The sequence below is a fragment of the Natator depressus genome, chromosome 2, assembly GCF_965152275.1.
Source record: "Natator depressus isolate rNatDep1 chromosome 2, rNatDep2.hap1, whole genome shotgun sequence".
NCBI classification, from domain to species: domain Eukaryota; kingdom Metazoa; phylum Chordata; order Testudines; family Cheloniidae; genus Natator; species Natator depressus.
This window is the reverse complement of record NC_134235.1, coordinates 233,709,811-233,731,600: the sequence shown is the minus strand read 5'-3', so window position 1 is coordinate 233,731,600 and position 21,790 is coordinate 233,709,811. Positions and strand designations below refer to the sequence as shown.

The window sequence follows — 21,790 nt, the reverse complement described above, 5'->3', positions numbered from 1 at the left end:
GACGGCAACCACTAGGATTGTCTTTGCCTGAAAGGAAGAGACTGAATGAAGAGAGAGGAAACATCAAAACATGTCGTTTTCAAAAGAACAAGAAGTTCCTTTAAAACTATATGCTGTGAATTGTGCAGAGGAGTAGGAAGAAAGGTGCTAGTTTAGCTTGTAAAGCAGAGAACAGCAGGAACAGAGCTTCCAAAGCATGTAGCGCATGAGAGAATTATTTTTGTTTCCTATGCGAATTTATAGTAACATAGCCCTTTTTCCTGTTCACAAATGTGAACAAAAGACCATTTTTATTAGACTGTTTGCTATTTGAAGTTATTTGATTAATGTTTTGTGCATTACACACCAAGCAGACTGCCCTTCCAGCAAACAAACAGTTTGTGTATACCTTGAAAATTTGATATTACCAGTCCAATATCTGAACAGAATTACAGGTACCTAAGGTTAAAGGTTAATGTATCTGTTGCCTTATTAGATGCCTTCTTTATAAATTATGAATTTAATGTAGTCACAAAACTAGTTTTTAGCAAATTTCAGCTGCAGGCCCAAAATCAGAGGTTTTATTTTGGGTAAACCATTGGTACAGACAAAACTTCATTCATACAAATAGTCATGAAAAGCTAATAAAAGTGGTATGGGTCATGGTCAATGTGAAACTTTATTTAGAAACTCCAGATGTGTGTGGACAGTTTCTCATTTGTTCTTTCTATCAGTAATATGTATCTTACTCAAAGGCATGCAGCCATACTACAGCCATATATTTTAAGTATGACAATCACAGCACATGCTGCAACTAGTATCTAATCTGGAGAAAAGCCCAAAAGTTTTGCTATAATGCTGCAGCCATAGATCCGTGCTGGGAGGTAGAGGACAGGGTGATGATATAAAACAAGACCAAAGCTGCCAGAGCTGTTCAGACCTTCAAATTAACTGTTCTTGCTCCTTCCTTCACTTTCTTTCAGATTTCTTTTAACTCTATTTTATACGTTCAGTCCTCCTTCCCCACCCTCCCACTCCCACTTTTCGCTAATCTCTTCTGAAGGAGGGCTGGTATTCTGGTTCTGCTCACTCTGACTGCTGTACTTAGCTGGTTAAATAAGAGGCTGAGAGATAGGGAATTACTTTATAAGCCCTCATTAACTATTAACTGCTTTAAATTAGTTCTTTAAAACTTGTTTGGAATATGGACCTGGAATTCCTTTATAAAGATATATTTTGCAATGTCATATGACTCACTCCTAACATTTACTAGAACAGCAAAAGAATGCTGTTAGCAACCAAAGCATCCATTTGGTTATGCTAATTTGCTTTGGGAATGTGTCTTAAAATCATTTTATTTTCTGTCTCACTCCTCCTTCAACTAAAATAGGAAGTTTATGCAATATTTCACCTTCCATCTCCAAGGATGCTGTTCATCAAAGACCAGGGGGCTTGATGCTCTCAAACTAGAACTACTGACCTTAAAGGAAGAGAAACAGAAGAGTGAGGAAAGACAGGAGAGGCAGAAAACAGAAGCAGGATGTACCAACCTTAACAAAATCTTTTAGAACAAAAGAGTAGTGAATGCAACGTAGGAAAAACATCTCTGGAGGAAACTAGAGCATGAAATAAAAACCATCTACGACAGACTGCTTTGTTCATTTAATGAATGTGATCAGTTTTTTTAATATATATTTTTCATAGAAACTTAATTCAAAGAGATGCAGGATGCACTGCAGTTATTGTAAGAAGCAAAAATGCTTAGCATTTAGGAATTACTCCATTCATAATCCTATTTAGTGAGTTTCTAATGATTCATGGTACTATAAGGGCACACACTAACATTCTTGGGCAGATTGTATTTAGCCTGATTTAGTTATCATCTGTAATCGAAAAGATAAATGCAATTTTTAGAGATGTAGTTTAATAAAAATACTAATGGAATTTATGTTGGTGGAAAGTATGTAGTATAGGGACTTCTTATGGTACATTTCTTTAGAAGTATTTACTAGGCAGAACACATAGTAGTTTCCCCACATAACTAAGTACTCTTTAAGTGATCAGGAATTCCAACAACCATGTAAAAGTGTGCAAGTTTTTGCTCACCTGATGAATAGGTACAAAAGGATGAAATTTATGGGCAACAGGTATAGCAGGAGAATAAATAGAAGCATAGACAGGTTCCTATGGTAGGGGCAAAAGCACAGCAAGAGAATTAGAGTGGGGAAGGAAATGATTTGTCAGACAATGGAGGAAAAATCAAGTGATTTCTTTAAAAAAAATAATTTACTTATTGAAATTCCAACCCTAATCTTTTAGAAACGTTTTCGCTACTGAAAAGTCAGTGCAAGAAAAAGTTTCACATTATAGCATGTTTACCACCGACATTTCATGCAGTAATTAAACAAATTAGTGACAATATCACAGCCATTTGATGTGAAACAGAGCTGCATGCACAGGAGAAACACTTTTCACACTCAGATGTTTTTAATGGTCTCTGCTTTCATGACCCATTAAATTACTGAAGCATGCCTATCGCAACATGGATGTTTCCACTGGAAGTGTCCTCAGCCCTTACTGGAATAAGGAACCATGTATCTTCCAGATAAAATGAAGCAACGTTTTCTAAAACTTGAATACAAATTGGAAAGACGTCTGGAGGGAAATACGAACACCCAGCACCCAGCAAAAGCGAATTCACTACTTTAGCCAAAGTCTAGAATAACTCCTAACAGTACAGTCAGGCTTACCCAAAGCTGATTAGACACGGCATTATCATCTGTAATTCCTCCTTCTTCCTACAGGTTAAAACAAACAGGAAACATTGCACAGAACGCTGGAAACATGCAGTTCATTAGAGAGCAGCTCACTCACATTCCAGTGACTAGTGCTTCAGGTACAATTAGAACTGTGTGCATGCACATCCAGCAGATGCTATGTACGCATAGCTATCTCTTATTACCAAAACAAGAGACAAATTGTCTGTCTGGAGGCACACATGCTTTATTTATTTATTTATTTATTATTAAAAGGCTTTCCCCATCAGGGTTTTAGAAGTGTCATCCTCAGAGTAATTCCGAATCATGACAACAGTAAACAAATGCTTTTAGCAACGTAACAGATTACAATATAAGTCTGCAGGAACTTGCTGTGGGAACGAAACAGATTTCAAACTTGATTCACTGTTTTAAAACTACTGCAACATAGTTGGGGGGGTGGGTGGAGATCACACACTAATCTGAGACGCTAAGTAGATTTACACTTAAAATGGCTATGACGTAGGAATTTTCATTCCAGTAAAATGTTGTGCTTTTGTTGCTAGAAAGGTTTTAATTTGTGTTTTTATTTTTCATGGGAAACAACCCTCCATCCCCCTGAAAACTGATGACCTATTATCCAGCCTGATAGACTGATACAACAACATACTAAATCCAATCTGTTATCTCTCTAAATAATTTAGATTCCGTATGTCAAAGCACTTCATCTTTTTATCAGGCTGGGAACTATGCAGGCAATCTACTAGTATACAGGGTATTCTATAAATTGTATGAACAGGCTCCACAGTACACATGAAGAACTAAAAATCCTCACATCAAATTTCAACATAAAATAAACATATACAGAATACACTAGGATAGTTTATTTTAAAAAATGTTTACTTTTCTTCTTGTAAACCTTAACTCTTCCAGAGCTTATCAAGCTCCTCCATTTTATCATTTCCTCTCTATATTATTCTTTCATCTGAGGACATGAAGGCAAGTTCTTCTGGAACTGTATGGATCTTCAAAGTTTTAAACTACATGTAAATTACTGGAACATTTATAAGAAACTTAATTTCTGGAGTATTGGAAAGATCTCATCTGTAGGCAACTACCTACCTATTGATAATTTAAGCATTTTGATTAAAACTTATTGACTGTACAAAGTTAGTGCACGCATGCTAATTTGTGGAATTTGAATCTTACTACTTGCATGAGTTTATTTTTTTAAAAGGCTTTTGACAAACTCGATAACTTACATGTTTACACACCGTGAGACAAAAATCAAGTCCTCTAAAGCAAGGTTAGTAAGTTGTGCCACATGCTCTTTAAAACTTCATCCAAGCATGTTAATCAGTAAAAGTGGACAAATCAGTAGCATTTGGAAAATCCATGCCTTATTCTGAATAAGAACAAGTGCCATGAATGTAACTTATTCCCTTCTGTTGAGACATGATTCTAGTAAGCAAAGACTGTATTCTTTACTAGTTCAAAGCTTAGGAGTCAATACAATTCCCGTACTCTTGCAAATCCAGACAGACATACTGTACACTTTTTAAGGAGAATCCAAGCTATACCCAACACACAGTTGTTTTGTAGAGTGAAGTACTGTTTCGTGGTCTTCCGGAACCAGGACAGTTTTACTGATAACTGGCCTTGCAGCCAAAATGGCAGTTAGTAACAACATTCACAGTAGATTCTAATGGAAGACACTAAGGTTAAAAGTGATTTCAAAACTTTACAGAGTCAGACAGTATTCTAGGGATTTGAAATACCTTTAGAAACACAAACTACTTCTAGTGAAGCTTTATGTTTAAATTGGTTTGTTTACCAGCATCACTGATGTCAGTACTGGGAATCATCAAATGCTGCAGTACAAGTAAGGCTGCCACAAAGTCAGATTTTTGTACTGTGTCTTCATTCAGGTAGGCCCAGGTTTCATCAGCAGCTTGCTGGGACTGATAAACTTTCAGCATAGCTCCTGCCTATTTTGAGACTAATACTGTGCAACTCCTGAACACTCAATTTTTGCTGGGGACAAGTTGCTAATATGATCACATCCAGGCCTAAACACACGTCAAAGCACTTCAAACTTATTTTGGCCTGGAGTTGAATTAAGTCAGGAAGGATATGCTCATTGATAGCTGCTGGGGAGCCATCAGTGTATTTTTGGATTTATACTAGCTTGGCTACTTTAAGTTCATTGGTGATTCTCTTAGGTTGCTTTCATCTGGAGGATGTTACCAGTGTGACCTTAAAGGTGGTGATTTTGGAGACTGAACTGTTACACTGGGATATCAAATGAAGTTTGCTTTATCAACCATGCAATGCAATGCATATTTTAAAAATATATAGTCTACAGAGGAAAAATACAGCTACAAATGATTCTTTTCTTAGTCTTATTGTGCAGGTAACAGATGTTTCAGAGACATTCACTTATGATTCAGGTACTCAGACACAACAAAAGTTATTTCAGTAAGGACAGACTGATCACCAACCCTACTCTTACTCATATATTGATAGGAATACGACATATATTCTACTGTTGGCTGGGTACCTGCACTGACTATTTAATAAAAACAACATTTTTATTATTAACTAATGAGACAAAGATTCTTTGTCCCAACTGATAAAGAGCATATTATAAGCAAGACACCCACTAACAGCCAGGACTATATAAGGTACTCAAAAAGAGAAGTAATTCATGGGTATTCTAATAGTTTCACTTTAACAACTAATCCTTGGTTCCATCAGAAATACTGAAAATGCTTCTCAGTGCATGAAGACAGCAAAAGGCCACCCAATGATTTAAAAGCTTTTTCATTAGAAAAATCCCTAAACTTAAGATCTTAAAACCATTTTATATTAAATAGCAAGAAATATTCATGTAAGTTAAATAGTTAAGCTGAAATCTGTTCTTGATTTTGTGAACACGTGAAATCCAAATGTTTCAGAAATTATTTAACCTCTCTCAAAATCTTAAAAGCCCATTTACTTCTTGGTAGTCTGCTGATGAAAATACACTCTGCCCAATGTTGAAAATACTGAGGCAGCAGACACTCAACAAGACAACTTCTCATTTAAGAGCTCTTGTGACACAGAATTTTTTTTAAATAAACCCTGAAGCAAGTTAAGGATGGCTGTAATCCTACAAGCTGTAGTCATTAGCCAATGTTAGGCATGCTTGTCTCGTCTGATGCATCTCCAATGCAGAGGAATACTTTTTCCTATCATAGGAAGCTTTACCTTCTTCTTGAACAACTGCTCAGCTTCTTGCAGTTGTGCGCTACGCTCAGTGATTGACACTTTCCCATACTCCTGCTTTTTGTTAAGCCTGCTTTTCCAGCTTTCTTCACCGCTCTTCTTCAACAGTGCCAGCCTAAGAAGGAAAAAAATATGTCAACCATGCATATTTCAACATTACCCAGGAAAGCGGTCTGCATCATTTCAAGAATGTTTTGGTCAGGACGTTTTAAGTAAGCCTCTGACTAGGCTTCTAAATGTGTTACGATTAGTCTAGCCACATGAAACTCAAAAAACACATACACAGAGCTTGTCTACATGCTGAGTTACTGCATGGCAAACCAAGGTGCGAAACTACAGGATACTGACTTGCCATATGGACACTGGTATGGTGCAGTGAAATTCCCACAGTGCAGCTTAGTACAGCAGGGCACTACACTGCACTTCAGGACATTTGCTGTGCTGCAGCAGTGTTTACACAGAACGTTAGTGAGTGGCAAACTGGCGTGCTGTAGATTCACAGGTTGGCTTGCCATGTAAACGAGCCCAAAGCCAGAAGACAAAATATCAAAGATGTTATTTGGACATTTTGTATTTTACACTTGACAGTGTATTAAGGAGATTTTTATGTTCTCTGAAATGCAATAAGGAGGCAAGTTTGTCCAGTAGCCACCCAATTCCCTAGTTTTTCAGTCAGTACCTGGCCTAGGACACTGGAAGTTTCAAGGTAAGCACCTAGGAAATAGGGAGTGTTTCATGTGTATCTTAGTGCCTATCACAGTCGCATGTAAGCATTAGTAACTAGTCATACTTCAGCGGTTGCACTTAAGTTTCTCCAGCTTTAAAAGATTTAATTGGTTTGAGAGATATTCCTTAGGCCTTGTCTATACTACAGGGAAAAGTCGATCTAAGCTGTGCAAATTTGAGTTACATGAATAGTGTAACTCAAGTCAACATAGCTTAGATCTATTTACCGCAGGGTCCACACTACGCGATGTTGACGGTAGATGCTCTCCCATCAACTCTCCTTACTCTTCTCGATCTGGTGGAGTACAGGAGTCAACAGGAGAGCGATCTGTGGCCGATTTAGCGGGTCTTCACTAGACCCGCTAAATCGACCGCTGACGCATCGATCACTGCGCCTCGATCCTCTGGAAAGTGTAGACAAGCCCTTACATTTAAAATGGAGAACACCAGCAGAATCAGTTCTCTCTCAAACCAGCAGAAGCTTTCGCAACTACTATATTTACTCATGAGCAACCACCTCTAGCTGAAGTATGAAGAAGTGCTGACTGTCACTGGAGGGCATAGGCTCTATTCTACTGGAAGGGGAACTGCATAGGGGGATCTCTGCAGACACTAGTGGACAGTGATAAGTAAAAAGGAGGGGAAAATATGGGAAAATCCCAGATTTCTACCCTACCTCACCAAAAGTACATTAACGTGAAGTTTGTAGCTTTCAGAAAGTATGGATTTTATGGGATATTAAAAATATGCCATCAGTTGTTCTTATCCAAGTGCCAGGACTTGGCTTCCCCCTGGCTCCCTTCCTTCAGCATCCACTAAGTAAGTTTGGCTTTACAGATCCTTTACATGAAGGATATGCTGTTACAAATGAAGAAAACAGAGGGCTCCTGATCCCTGATCATGTTACAGCAAGTTCAGCAGTTTAAACTTGTATTGTCTAATTTGAACCATAAAATGTGGCGGCTTGCTGGTTTTTAAAATGAGAATTACAGTTACCCCCCACACCAAACTTGCCTTCCAACTACGCAGGGAAGGAAGGAAAAAGTCTGAGAATAACTGCATTGAGAGATGAATCATTCCCACTGAAGTAAATGAAGTAGAAAACTATGCCATGTATTTAGGTGCCTGAAAATGCATTTAGGAACCAAACTTTAGGTTCCTGTTTTTGAAAACCTTGACTTGGGTGTCCAAACTTGAAGGTCCACATGAATTCAGCATGGAAATATTTCTGGGAACACAATGTTTTGACAACCTCACTGGCTTTTTTTGTTTCTCAATGTACTGTCACTAGAGATAAATAGAGAATAGAGTCAGGTCTTCCAGCTGTTGTGAACTGGCATGCCCTCACTGACCCAATTAAAACGCTATCCATTTATGCCAGTTGAGGACTGAACTCAGTCTCGAACTGTTTATTCTGTTTTAGTTAAATTAACATCTTATTATTATTTTTATTACCATTGCAAATAGTAGTCAAGGACACTATCATGCTAGGTGCTCTACAGACATAGGATAGTCTTTATATTTTATTTCAACATGTCATTGGGTTTTGAAAACGAGCTTGTAAACACTCCTATTTCCACACAGATGCTTAAATGTTATCCCATACAGCAGTTTCCTAAATTAAAATGAACTGAAGCCACGTACACATTTCTAAAGCAAAGACCAACACTTTATACACACAGATTCTACTGCTAAATTATCAATAGCCTGCTTATTAAAACAGATTGCTCCAGATCAAAAAGCACATGATTACTGTACAGTACAAAATAGTCATAATTTTCTACTGTACTTGTGTTGCAAGTAAAAGTAAAACCTGAGAAAATTTATTAAATACACTAGCACAAAAGGTACCTAAAATATGCATTTAGAGTTACTTGCTTCCTTAATTACTCTTTTTTACAAGTCTAGTGTCAGACAGATGAGCTACATGTTTTCACTTTTAGTTGTTTGACAAGTAAAGAATCTGATCATTAGCACACATGTAGCTTTTTAAAAACAATCCCAAACAAATGATCCTGTGTACACCATGATCTTATAAAGGAGTATATGCAGAGATCACAATTACCTTTCTTTAATGGACAGTGTTTTGCTGGGTGTGTCCAGAGTGTCCTCAGTTGTTTCTGTTTTGTTGTCTCCAGCAGCAAACAGCTCACAGGGATTCGTATAGAATTTTCCCTCTAGCTGTTCAAAAGCCTCCTGCTGTCCATAGGATACCACCGTTACTCTCTGTGTTGCCGTCGCGCCAAGTTCAGAAGTAGGCTCAACATGGTCTGCGTATTGAGAAGTGCAGAATTAGCACTTACTGCTGTAACCAAACATTTCTTATATTATTAACCAGGAACCAGCCGATTTGCTATTTAACATTCAGATCATACACTACCTTAATGGACAAGAACGTCCTAGCTAAATTATTTGACTAGAATTAAGAATTCAAAAATAACTATTACCCCAGGGGTAGTGTGCTCACTATAAAATCTCAACCTTGCACTGATTAAAAAGGGTCGTAAGGTCCCCTTCATCTGAAGAAGGCAGAACTCACGCTCCAGCTCCCATCTCAAGAGAAACAACGGGAGGAGAGAGAAGGGACCAAAGATGGGAAAGGAAGAGAGAAAATCAAGGAAGTGGAGGGAGAAGTGTAACTGGAAGAGGCAATGGTAGAGAGGCAGGGGGAGAGGAAAGGAGAGAGAAAATGAATTGCAGGTAAGTGGATATGGAGTGAAAGTGCATATCAGGACATCTAAGAAAAAGAGGGGTTTTACAAAAGAATGTATCAACAAAACAGCTTGGAAAAAAAATCTCTTTATAAACATGTACAATGGGAAAACCCAATACTGAAGAACTACCCATTAGGATGATATGGATTACCTTCCTTTTCTTTTTGAAAACTTGACAGGCACGCTATAGCTCTGAGGTACAATGAAATAGGGACAATTGCTGCTACTCTAGTGCTCTCTCTTCCCAATACTGTCTGGGAAATTAACTGTGCTGAATGCGTGCTGGGTGGGAATAGTAAAGAGGCCCTTCTGGCATTTTTGTCTTCTGAGATGAGTTTCATTTATTCTGAAGTTAAAGAACAACTTCAGAGTGAAGACACAACACATTAACAATGCAGGGGCCAAATTTTCCCCATTAATAAAACAGAAGCAAACCAATTTAATCTAAGAATCTTCTACAATTCAAACTCAATAATATAGGCAGAGTTTGTGTAATTACTAGAGTGTCCTGGATTGCACTGATCATGTGCCAAGAAGCCATTTAAGTACGGACAGGCGAACTTATTTTATCTAATACTGAATCCACACAAACATCATTGGATTAAAAGTTCTACTACTTCAAATACGACTGGTTTTACATATCACCTTGAAGAGACAAGAGGAGAGGGACAAGTGAAAATGTAAGGAAAATAAGTTATATTTCCATATTGTACATTGTATACAAAAAGGGAAAGTTTAAAAAAAAGTTTGGACGAGGTAAGGAAACTGTTTCTGTGCTTGTTTCATTTAAATTAAGACAGTTAAAAGCAACATTTTCCTTCACCTTTGAAGACCAATGAGTTTTAAAAGTTTTTTTTAAAAAAGAAAAAGGGTGGGGGGGACTGCAAACTAAAGAAACTCAGATGGTTGCAAAAACCTCAAACTCTACAAGATTTGTTCATCACTCTTTTTAAAAAAGGCTTAAAGATAAATAACTAATTTTCTATTTTGGTAAATGATCACACTACGAGGCTAGAAAAAGCTCCAGGTTATGTCAGACATCCACAATGAAAGCAACTATTTACTGTACCTCTCAGCAAGGTCTTGCTTTTCAAGACACTCTCCAACTCCATCTTTTCCTCCAAGAACTGTCCTTCTTTGACTTCCTGTTTACCCTGCAGGATAGTATCAGAAACAAATTCCTTCTGTTCCACAGGCTGTAAAAGTGCTTGTTGGGTAAACAATTCCATACTGCTCTTTCTTGGGAAAGTGTATTTTGTCTCTTTGTGGTAGTCCTCTGTTTTACTAAGAACAGGATGTGTGGTTATTTCTTCAGAAGAGCTGTATTTTTTTAGGTCATTATCTTCATATGCTAAGAATCTGTTTGTCTCTCCCTCTTCATGCTCCCTCAATGCTTGTTTGCTTTCCATTGCCTCCACTGAAGGCTGCCAATGTTCTGATTTCAGTATGCCTTTTACTGGAGTATCGGCATTCTCTACTGAAGAGTGGAATCTCAAATCTGGTTTACTGGTAGCACTTACACTTTCATCAAAAGTTGACTTTGCATGCAGATCCCCAGCATACATTGGAGAAATCACAGACACCATAGTTGACACTGATGTTACAACAGTAGGTGACAAGGGAGTAATTTTTCCACTTTCATTTTGTACCTATACATAATAAAACCATTACTGAAAAAAGTGTGACCTTCAACAGAGCTCTAATAGTAATTCACAAGTACAGGGTTATAAGCATCTTATAAGTTCTTCAATGCAAGGAACGAGTGCCTGTGCAAGTGTATGGTGCTATCTAAATATATAGGGGGAACAGATGATGAAGGCATGAATCATGTCCTTACAATTTGGCTTGGGGACACAATACAGAATAGCACGTAAACAAGAAACAACGCCATAGATGATCAAAATGCTAGCATCTTTAGTAGCAAGCTGTTTGTCTTCCCCTCAACTGAGGAAAAAGCACACATCTTTCTCCATGCAAGCAACCACAAGACACTGACATGAGACCATTATTGGAAAATGTTTGGAACATCAAAGTTTGTCTTTTGCTAGTCCCGTGCTACAAATCAGCGTGTTTGCATCTTCGGTGATATAAAGGTTGAATCCCCACCCCCCTCGCAAATACTTAATTTGTTCTGTAAACTGTTACATGACTTGGCCTTTATAACATGGCATGTTCTTGATCTTTTCTATCTAGTTTGTTATACTATTGTTTAAGAGACTAAACAGTCCATGTGAAACTGAAATAAAAGGGTTTAATTCTGCCTGCCCAGAAGAGAATAAAGCTGCACAGGAGTTGATACAAGTCACTTCTATACAAATTGAGGGACACTAGTCATTTCAGGTATGGCACTAGACCTATTAAGTATGCATAGGGAGTTCCTGGCTCCACACAGAAGGAAGAAATTGCCTTTAAAAATGTGAAATGTTTATGCAAATTCCATAACGCCACAGAAGAATTGGAACCCTGAGTGAAGTGATGTTAGATTAAACCAAAATGGAAAGCAAGGCTGATGTCACTGAACTTGCTCAGAGACTCCCAGAGAAAGGAAGAGGTCCACAGGTTCTCAAAAGCCAGACTATGCAGTGAGTCACCAGATACAGAGGTTGAGGAGAACAACAACAAGAAGAGGATTTAAGCTTTAATGAGTAGATCTTTACTACTTTGTAATTAGGTTCTCTTATGCAGCAGATTTTATTTTAGCTCTTTTGTTAGTAATGCACATGCAGCGCTTATTTGCACAATCTTGTCTGTTATGTGTTTTGCCCTCGTACAGCTAAATCCTAGTCCCCCCATCTATGCAGTTCACTACTGGCTCATCTGTTCAAAAGATATTTGCACTATAGTGTGTTCATTACAGGTAAATGTGTTAGTCCTCCTTAGCTGGGATAAAGACGAGGCCAAAGATCACAGCCCCAGTGCCTAAAGAGTTTCCATGTTTTAAGATCAAGTTCAGCAAGCACAAAGTTTTGCAGATTATAATACACGGCCATCACAGACTTCCCTCCCACATGCTCCAGTCCCATTTCCATTCCTCAGGGCTGGTCTACATTACCCGCTGGATCGACAGGCAGCGATCGATCCAGCAGGGGTCGATTTATCGCCTCTAGTCTAGATGCAATAAATCGATCGCCGAGTGCTCTCCTGTCGACTCCAGGACTCCACCAGAGCGAGAGGCGCAGGTGGTGTCAATGGGGGAGAATTAGCTGACCACAGTGAAGACACCACGGTAAGTAGATCTAAGTACATTGACTTCAGCTATGTTATTCATGTAGCTGAAGTTGCATAACTTAGATTGATCTCCCCCAGTGTAGACCAGGCCTCAGATTCCCACACCATCTCTGTCAGCAAAGGTGTTGGGCTCTGTGTCCACATGGTTGGGTATATAGCTTGAATGGAAGTGGAACTGAAGCATGCAGCAGGGAAGTCTGACATCCTGTTTTAAAATCACTCAAGTTTTTGCTGTTAGGGAAAGTGTGGATAAATTAGTGAACATGGCCATTTGTGAAGTGAGAAAATGGGGCGTGATCTTTGAGGAAAGGGTGTAGACTTCTTAACACTCACCATGCTGTCCAAGAATCAAGAACAAGCAGCTTATTTAAACTCAGATTGATGTAAAATACGTAGAAATGTCCCTTGCACCCATAAGGTCTGAGCTACTCAAGTGATTTCATTCTCAATGTGGTAATACTAAGCAGGTGACATTTCTGCTGCCTTTCATGCTAGCCAGGACTGCAGTGTGGCCATTCTGTACTCAAACCTCTGAAGCAAAGGGAGTTCCTCTGCAATTCAGTGGCTAGGATAAGGTCCAAAGCAGAAAATGTCCATTGCACAGCAGACAAACTCCACTGCACAAATCACCCCAGTACACAGTTTAATTTGCCATTGCAGGGGTGATCAGAGTTGATGAAAACTCTGCCTTTGAAGATCTTATCAACATCTCCAAATAGAGAAAAAATGCAGAAACAACCAAGAATAGCATCCTGACAAGTAAGAGGAACACACACTGGCTGCAAAGGAGTGTAGAAAACATTAATAAAGAAATGTGCATAAACAAGGGCTCCAAATAGCTCTCAAAATATTTTAGGCACATTGTGCTTCAGTGTTTGCTTCACTTCAGCCTGGAAAATTGTTCTGACACGATGGGCTTAGTCTAACAGAACATCTTTTCTTGTACGCACTATGAAAGGTACAACAATGTATGAATTTTCAGACCAGAAAGAGCTGCTGTTCTTAAATTACTAGTTAAAAAAATACAACTAGATTAAGAGTTTACAGGATGATGTTCCCTTGTGCCAGGAGCCTGCTTCCTGACAAGCTTTTTCCTGTAAGCAGAAGTACATGCCATAACCTCTGTTGTCAGTACACAGCTGACCTCCGTGCACAACTATTAAGGAAGCTCACATTGAAATTGAATTTAGCCTGTTTTATGGCGAAAAGTTAAAGTTGGAATTACCTGCTCAACTTCTCCAAGCGTGACAGGCTGTGTTTGGTAACGAGCATTCATTCTCCTGTGTCTAATGTCCCCTCTGCTCCGTGTAGAGATGGTCTTCGATACTGGTTGAGCCAATTTGTTAAATAAGGCCATCTTTTCTGCTAAGCTTAGGGTGGAGGAGTCTGGCTCTCCAGACTGATCTTGCTCGACTGCTTCTCTTATTTCTTCTTTATCTAAAGTCTTTTGGTGTGCTGATGCCTGTAAACTGAAACAGTGGAACTAAAAATTAATTAAAAAAACCTCTTTGTAGGAGTTTATGGTTTAATATTTTAACTTGATATGAAGCCAAGAGAACTGCACACAAAGTATAACAGCCAATATAAAACAGCAGCTTAAGTGGTTACACAGTGTGTAAAACATTGGCATCACGCATTTTGATTCAACAGCTGCAGACTTAAAAAATTAAGAGTTAATTTCTTTATAGATTTATTTGGCTGGGGTAAAACATCTTGTTTAAAGGCAACACAAGAACTGCAGTTTTCACTTCAAGAAGTATACTTATTTAACTGAAGATTATAGGTTATCTTGATAGAACTAGAAAATACTTCAATTTCTGCACACTCAGAATTTGAGCTAGTATATATCTCTAGAATTCTGCTTTGGTAATTTTGAGTAGAATTATGTATAGTAATTTTGAAGTCCACTGCAGTACTTTAGTGGCAATTTGATCAACATTGACAGCATATAGGTTTATGTTTGTTCATATAGGCATAATTGTTCTCATCTCTGTATACCTCATTTCACTTAAACTTAGTTACAGATCCAAGTTCTAAAGTGCTTTGATATTTGATTATTTTTCTATAATGTATTCTGTAAATACAGTTTGCTGTATTTATCTGTAACAACAAAAACCCATTCTATGAACTAAATGCAATTATAACAAACGGGAATTTATGCTTACACCTATAGGTGGTGCAATTTCTTATCCTTCCATTAATTCTGCAAGCTAAAAATATATATTGAGAAAGACAAATAGGGATGTACTACTTGTGAAATCAACCACCACTAGCTTTGGTATTTTCATTTTAGAGACACAATGCACTTTTAAAAAAAACTAAAAAACAAGGAGGGGTTTTGCTAGGGTTTCAGCATGCAAGTTCATGTCTTCCATATAGGAAACATGTATGCTCTAGAACATATAGTTAACTGTAGTGGTTAGAAAGGTCCTAAGTCAAATGCTTAACAAGCAAAAAGATTTAACATTTTACCATGCAGAAAACTAAATGAAGTTACATGTATCTTTAAAACATTCTTAAAATAAATGTCATTGACTTGTTTGACACATTGACAAGGCATTCAAGGATTGTAAGATGCATCTGCTATCCAGGACCCTTGTGCTCCATGTAACATGCAGGTTCCCCCTTCCCCACCCCAGTACCTGGTAGGTTGTACAGTGCTCTTAACTACAGTGGGGCTAGGTATTCTTGTCACTACAGTGTGGGTATTCACAGTACGTGAAGCAGGGGTAGGTTCACTTTAAAAAGAATTGCCAAAGGAGGGAAAATTCACAAGGAGAGAGAAGAAAAAAGCATTAAGAAAAGCATTGTATGAAGTGTTAACAGAAAAGACAAAATCAAACAGCAATGTTTAACAACTACAAGTTATCTAATCTGAACTTTTGCAAAATAATGCCAGGAACTAAAACCTTAAGATAAATAGTTTCTCTGTCTAGAGTTTGCTGGTTTCTCACAAGATAAACCAGTTTTCAAATTCTAGTAATTAGCTATGTGCATGTATTCTCTTCTGACAACAGGCTTGCTCTTGTATTTTTCAGAGGGGTTACAGGATGCGTGAACAGAGAGGTTAAGAAATTTGTTTTCAAAACATACATGTGAGATTTATTGAGTTTGCCGATTTTCTCCAATACAAATATGTTCCATAACATATTGTGCAGACCTCCTCAAGGCAGAAATCTGTTTCACTTGGCTTACAAACCAATGCTGTAATTAATTTCTCTCCTCAAATATATTACTTCTCAGCCTTTTGCCGGATTATAGTTCACGCGTTTTTCGCTGCTCTGCGCCCCCCGCCCCCCAAAACAATCTTTACGTAGCCTCTCCCCATACGTTTCTGAAGGAAGTTGGTTCCAAACAAGCTTTTTCCTGACTACCAAGCTGTAAACACACAGGTATGAAATTTAATCTCTGAACGAATGCCAAGGTTAATGCATTCGTGGAACTTACGTAGCCGCAATGACCACCTCTTCGGTAGTAACTGGTTGGGTGCGTGACCTGTCCTGCATACGCCGCAATCTTCTCTCTATTGCTGAATTTCTTGACCGTGGTTTAGGAATATTTTTTTCTTCAAATGATTTTTCCATTTCCTAGGATCAGATACAGGTCAGTATCAATAACCCAGAGGAAGATAAATTAGTGTAGCAAATGTTTGTTTGGCTTTCCTTGATGCCAGGTGTCAAATTTTTTGGATGGACTTCTCTGAATTGGCAGTAAGATGTACTATGACAACCAGTACCAAGAGATAAAAATACAGCTCTCTATATATACATATATGTCTACCTATCTCCAGATGACATATAGTGTCCTGAAAACTATGTAAACAATACGTCTAGCACTCATATAGGGGAGAACAGGGCAAATTTATGTGACCTGTATTGGGATATGGATGCTAATGCAACTACAGATTAAACATGGTAAGGTAACATTACGGTTTTTGATGTTACCCTTGTGCAAAAATATTTCTGTTGAGAAAACATGACATTTACCCTGAAAAGCAGCCTCTTTGCAGCAACACTCAGCTTGGCTCGTTCATCCAGTTTTTCTTCATCTACAGAAATCAAACAATATGATATAGCAGGAATCTGAAATGTTACACTCTAAATGTAAGTAAGTGTTTCAGAGACCAAGTCCAGAAATCCTTTTAACTTCAAGAACAAGCATATTTAATAGCATCAGAATCACCAAGAGAATGACCAACAGTAAAATGTCAGGGCAAGTTAGTGTCTGTTTAGCTCAACAAAAGTAATGTGACCATGCATATGCATGAAGTAGTGTAAAATTGACTTTTAAAAATCAGAATCATTCTTAGGTGCAGCATATTATAACATGATTTAAGAACGGAAAATGATTTTTCTTCTGGACAGTTACTTTACATACTAGCATTAATTTGATATGTCATTCTAATAAGCATATAAAATAAAATCAATATAAAATAAAATACTGGCCCATGTTTAGATTTTGTATTAAGCCCTAGTCATGTACCAGGAGAACACTGCTAGTCAGAAGGACCAGTAACCATTTTAAGGCTCAATATCTCACCTCACTGTGGCCTAGAAACAAATGCTTTATACTAGGGCAGTCGATTAATCACATCACAGTTAACTCACGTGATTAACTCAAAAAAATTAATCATGATTAATCACACTGTTAAACAATAGAATACCAATTGAAATTTATTAAATATTTTTGAATGTTTTTCTACTTTTCAAATATATTGATTTCTATTACAACATGGAATACAAAATCTACAGTGCTCACTTTATATTCTTTTTGATTACAAATATGTGCATTGTAAAAACGATAAAAGAAATCATATTTTTCAATGCACCTCATACAAGTACTGTAGCGCAGTCTCTATCATGAAAGCATAACTTACAAATATAGACTTTTTTGTTATATAACTGCACTCAAAAACAAAAAACAATGTAAAACTTTAGAGCCTACAAGTCCACTCAGTCCTACTTCTCGTTCAGCCAATCGCTAAGACAAACAAGTTTGTTTGCATTTACGGGAGATATTGCTGCCTGCTTCTTATTTACAATGTCACCTGAAAGTGAGAACAGGCATTCGCATGGCACTTTTGTAGGCGGCACTGCAAGGTATTTACGTGCCAGATATGCTAAACATTCATATGCCTCTTCATGCTTCCGCCACCATTCCAGAGGACATGCTTCCATGCTGATGATGCTCATTAAAAAAATAATGGGTTAATTAAATTTGTGACTGAACTAGTTGGGGGAGAATTGTAAGTCTCCTGTTTTGTTTTACTCATATTCTGCCATATATTTCATGTTATAGCAGTCTCGGATAATGACCCAGCACATGTTGTTCGTTTTAAGAACACTTTCACTGCAGATTTGACAAAAGGCAAAGAAGGTACCAATGTGAGATTTCTAAAAATAGCTACAGCACTCGACCCAAGGTTTAAGAATCTGAAGTGCCTTTCAAAATCCGAGAGGGATGAGGTGTAGAGCTTTCAGAAATCTTAAAAGAGCAACACTCCACTGTGGAAACTACAGAACCCGAACCACCAAAAATGAAAATCAACTTTCTGCTGGTGGCATCCGACACAGACGATGAAAGTGAACATACGTCGGTCCGCACTGCTTCGTTATCAAGCAGAACCCACCATCAGCATTTACACATCCTCTGGAATAGTGGTTGAAGCATGAAGGGACGTATGAATCTTTAGCGCATCTGGCACGTAAATATCTTGTGACACCGGCTACAAAAGTGCAATGGGAACACCTGTTCTCACTTTCAGGTGACATTGTAAACAAGAAGCAGGTAGCATCATCTCCTGCAAATTGTAAACAGACTTATTTGTCTGAGCGATTGGCTGATGTAGGACTGAGTGGATGTGTAGGCTCTAAAGTTTTACGTTGTTTTATTTTTGAATGCAGGGTTTTTTTTGTACATAATTCTACATTTGTAAATTGAACTTTCAAGAGATTGCACTACAGTACTTGTATTAGGGGACTAGAAAAATAAAAATGTTTTGTTTTTTTACAGTGCAAATATTCGTAATAAAAACTATAAAGTGAGCACTATACACTTTATATTCTGTGTTGTAATTGAAAGCAATATATTTGAAAATGTAGAAAACATCAAAAAATATTTAAATAAATGGTATTCTATTAATCTTTTTAATCGAGCACGTAATCGCGATTAATATTTTTAATTGCTTGACAGCCCTACTTTATACCAATACCACTGTATAACCTATTCCAAATCAGACCTTAAGACAAAGACATTCTGATTACTATCTTGCTTCAAAAAGTTTCAGCTGGTATGCTTAGCAGACACCATTGTCCACCTCCAGCTCTGAAAACCAGTGCTATACACATCTTGAATACTACAGGGAATATCAGCTTTCAAATAGAATAAGACATCTGTCATGGATCCACAGGATCGGTGCTATGGCCCCAGCTTTGGAACAGTCTCTAGGAGGAACCCCTTTGGTGTGCCAGACACCCTAGGGATCTCACTTTTCCTCCAGGGTAAGCCACATGGCTTCATCATCTCCTTAGACTGGACCTCTGTGCCTTCAGCACTCTTGCTTCACCCTGTGAGCTCCGTTCAGTGAGTCCAACTGAGACAGACCCCTGATGGAGACCTGTACAATCTTCATGGATTAATGCACCTTGCCAAGCATTTGCAGTGACACCTGCACTGTGTGGTCAAAACAGTAGGATTTATTTGTTAACTGGAACACAGCATAGGAAGCCCTTGAGGTAGCAGAGAGAAATTAAGGTTAAAGCATAGTCCATTCTGGTTAGCCCAGAGCCCAGCCAAGCTGTAGTGAACCACTTGGTTCAAGCTCGGTCTGTCTCCCTCCACCTGATCACGTTCCCCAACTCCTTAGAGCAGTCAAATCTTATCCCCCACCTCAAACCTCTCTATTCCTTTGTTCTCAAGCTGGGGAAATGCTGTTCAGCCTCCTTAAGGAGAGGTGGAAAGTCCATATCCCTCTGGGTTGTTGGTTGCTAAGTGTCAATGTCCGGGCAATTGGATTTCCCATTATCTGTTCCACTGATATAGGGCCTAGGGCCCAGACAGTTAGATGCTATTAACCCGTGTCTTAGCCTCCCCCAAGAGCAAACAGATATGTTCTACCCACACAGGTGCTGACTTTCCAAAGTGCCAAAGGGTACTCGACCCCTGGCTCTGCCCCAAGACCTGCCCCCTATTCAAACCCTTCCCCAGAGACCCCACCTCTTCCCGACCCCTCCCTCGAGCACGCCATGTCCTCGCTTCTCCCCCCCAACCTCCTGTACACTGAGAAACAGCTGTTTGCGGCGGGCAGGAGGCATGGGGAGGGAGGAGGAGGCACTGATCCGCGGGGCCCACTGGCAGGCAGTAGGCACTGGGGGGGGGGGGTTAGGAGGAGCTGATGGGGGGCTGCCAGTGGGTGCTCAGCACCCACCATTTTTTCCCCGTGGGTGCTCCAGCCCCAGAGCACCCACGCAGTCGGCGCCTATGAACAGGACAGCATACAGGGGAAACTAAGGCACAAACAGGACTCAAAGTGGGAATAATTTAAAATATTTTTATCACAACACCAAACTCTTACATTTAGCCATCCATGAGATTAGCCAGGAAACTAGCTTCTTAATTTGTGTCAGTCAGAATTGAAGTATGTGTATGGGGCAAAGAGATTAGCAAAATGGTATTCAAAATTATGCAGCTTTAAGATCCAATATCTTGCAATTTGCTGGGCTAGAACATTTTGTTAGACCAGTACAAGTGTTTCCATGAGCAGTACAGCTTTTCTAAGCACTGGTCCCAGATCACTGGTTCGAAGTAATAGATTTTTATTCCTGGTATAAACTCATCTGTACTTTTGGTCAGATACAACTGATTACATACAGAAAAAAGCAGTTTGGCTTAATTCCTTTTTTGTAATATAATTTTCATTAGGAAGTTGCAGAAGCAATTTTTTGGGCCTAACACTGAATGGCAAATCAACCCTTCTAGATACAGCTCAAGGAACAGTAGCATATTTTAGTGATTCATATTTATACTGATATAACTCCTTTTTCAAGAAAACTAAGTCCACAATTACCCAAGCGGAAATGGGGATAAAGAGACAGACTTACCCTCAGCAGCTGGCATTTCTGGACTCAGAGTGGACCTAGTAAAAAAATCAGCAAATAAAAAAAAAAAAAAAGTCAGTTGGATAGAAAGTCTAGAAACACAAATCTTCCACTCAAATTGTCAGATGGGGTACCGGATGTCTTACGAATGAGGAAAATCATGGATGCTTTCAAAGTTTCAATAATTTTCATTTAGGACAACCTCTAACGAAGCAGAAAAGTGAGCAATTCCAGCCAAACTTAAATCTAGTAAAGAAAATTTTTTCAAGTACAACTCATAGAAGATCGTAGTTTAAGATTTTCTGCCAGTTCCTCTAATACAATGTTGAGTTTTGGTTTATTTTTTTTGAAAGACCTAACTTTGCATACACACACACACAAATCTATTATTACTGAGAACCAATCACATAGCTGCATTTCAGTGTTTTACAACAATTCATTACCTATTCCTATAACTAGATACCTAAAGCAAATCCTATTTTTTAAAGAAATGAAACTGTCAGGTGTCAGAAAAACTACATTTCTTATCTTAAAATGAAGACTGTGACTATTTTTATTTTTATGGTGAAACAAAACCCTTTGTACAATGGTTTTGCTAACATTACTGTGAGAAAATTCTCTTCTTAAACTCATTCGTATTTACCTGGACCAGAACACTACATACAGTCTCGCACATGCCTACCTATCTGTTTCCTTTCGTTCTGCTGAAGTGATTGGTTGAGTTCTAAATCTCTCAGAAGTTTTCCTACTTTCACCAGGAGAAAAATAGCGCCTTGGCCTTCGTGACACTCTTTCAGGTTCAGTATTGGCAGACAAATCAGTACCTGATGTTGACATCTCAAATCGAGATTCACTTTTAATCATATGATAGAAAGTGCAAAGAAAAGAGAATAGAAGAGAAAAAGTAAAGCACAGATATAAGCATCCCACCAAAACAATCCACTAAAGATCACTCTGCATGCTCCTACAGTAACATGCACAGAAGTATAGCAAACATTCCAGCTACCCAACATCATAACTTGCA

At 38.4% G+C, this 21,790-nt stretch overlaps 1 protein-coding gene across 12 annotated transcripts in view; it reads right to left on the bottom strand.

Annotated features, from left to right (window-relative positions):
- Positions 1-21,790, bottom strand: part of SVIL (supervillin) — a 236,771-nt gene that overhangs the window by 42,573 nt on the left and 172,408 nt on the right. For 5 of the 12 annotated variants that reach the window (XM_074946168.1, XM_074946161.1, XM_074946167.1 and 2 more), the window contains 12 exons: positions 21,449-21,619; positions 20,770-20,804; positions 16,657-16,718; positions 16,118-16,257; positions 15,313-15,408; positions 13,896-14,139; positions 10,512-11,091; positions 8,794-8,998; positions 5,985-6,117; positions 2,730-2,777; positions 2,086-2,163; positions 1,391-1,459 (listed from right to left, as the gene is read on the bottom strand). In XM_074946168.1, the coding sequence (XP_074802269.1) occupies positions 1,391-1,459; positions 2,086-2,163; positions 2,730-2,777; positions 5,985-6,117; positions 8,794-8,998; positions 10,512-11,091; positions 13,896-14,139; positions 15,313-15,408; positions 16,118-16,257; positions 16,657-16,718; positions 20,770-20,804; positions 21,449-21,619 (1,861 nt within the window). The remainder of the gene's footprint in view (positions 1-1,390; positions 1,460-2,085; positions 2,164-2,729; positions 2,778-5,984; positions 6,118-8,793; positions 8,999-10,511; positions 11,092-13,895; positions 14,140-15,312; positions 15,409-16,117; positions 16,258-16,656; positions 16,719-20,769; positions 20,805-21,448; positions 21,620-21,790) is intronic. The other 7 variants (XM_074946164.1, XM_074946165.1, XM_074946166.1 and 4 more) reach the window with 3 other exon arrangements.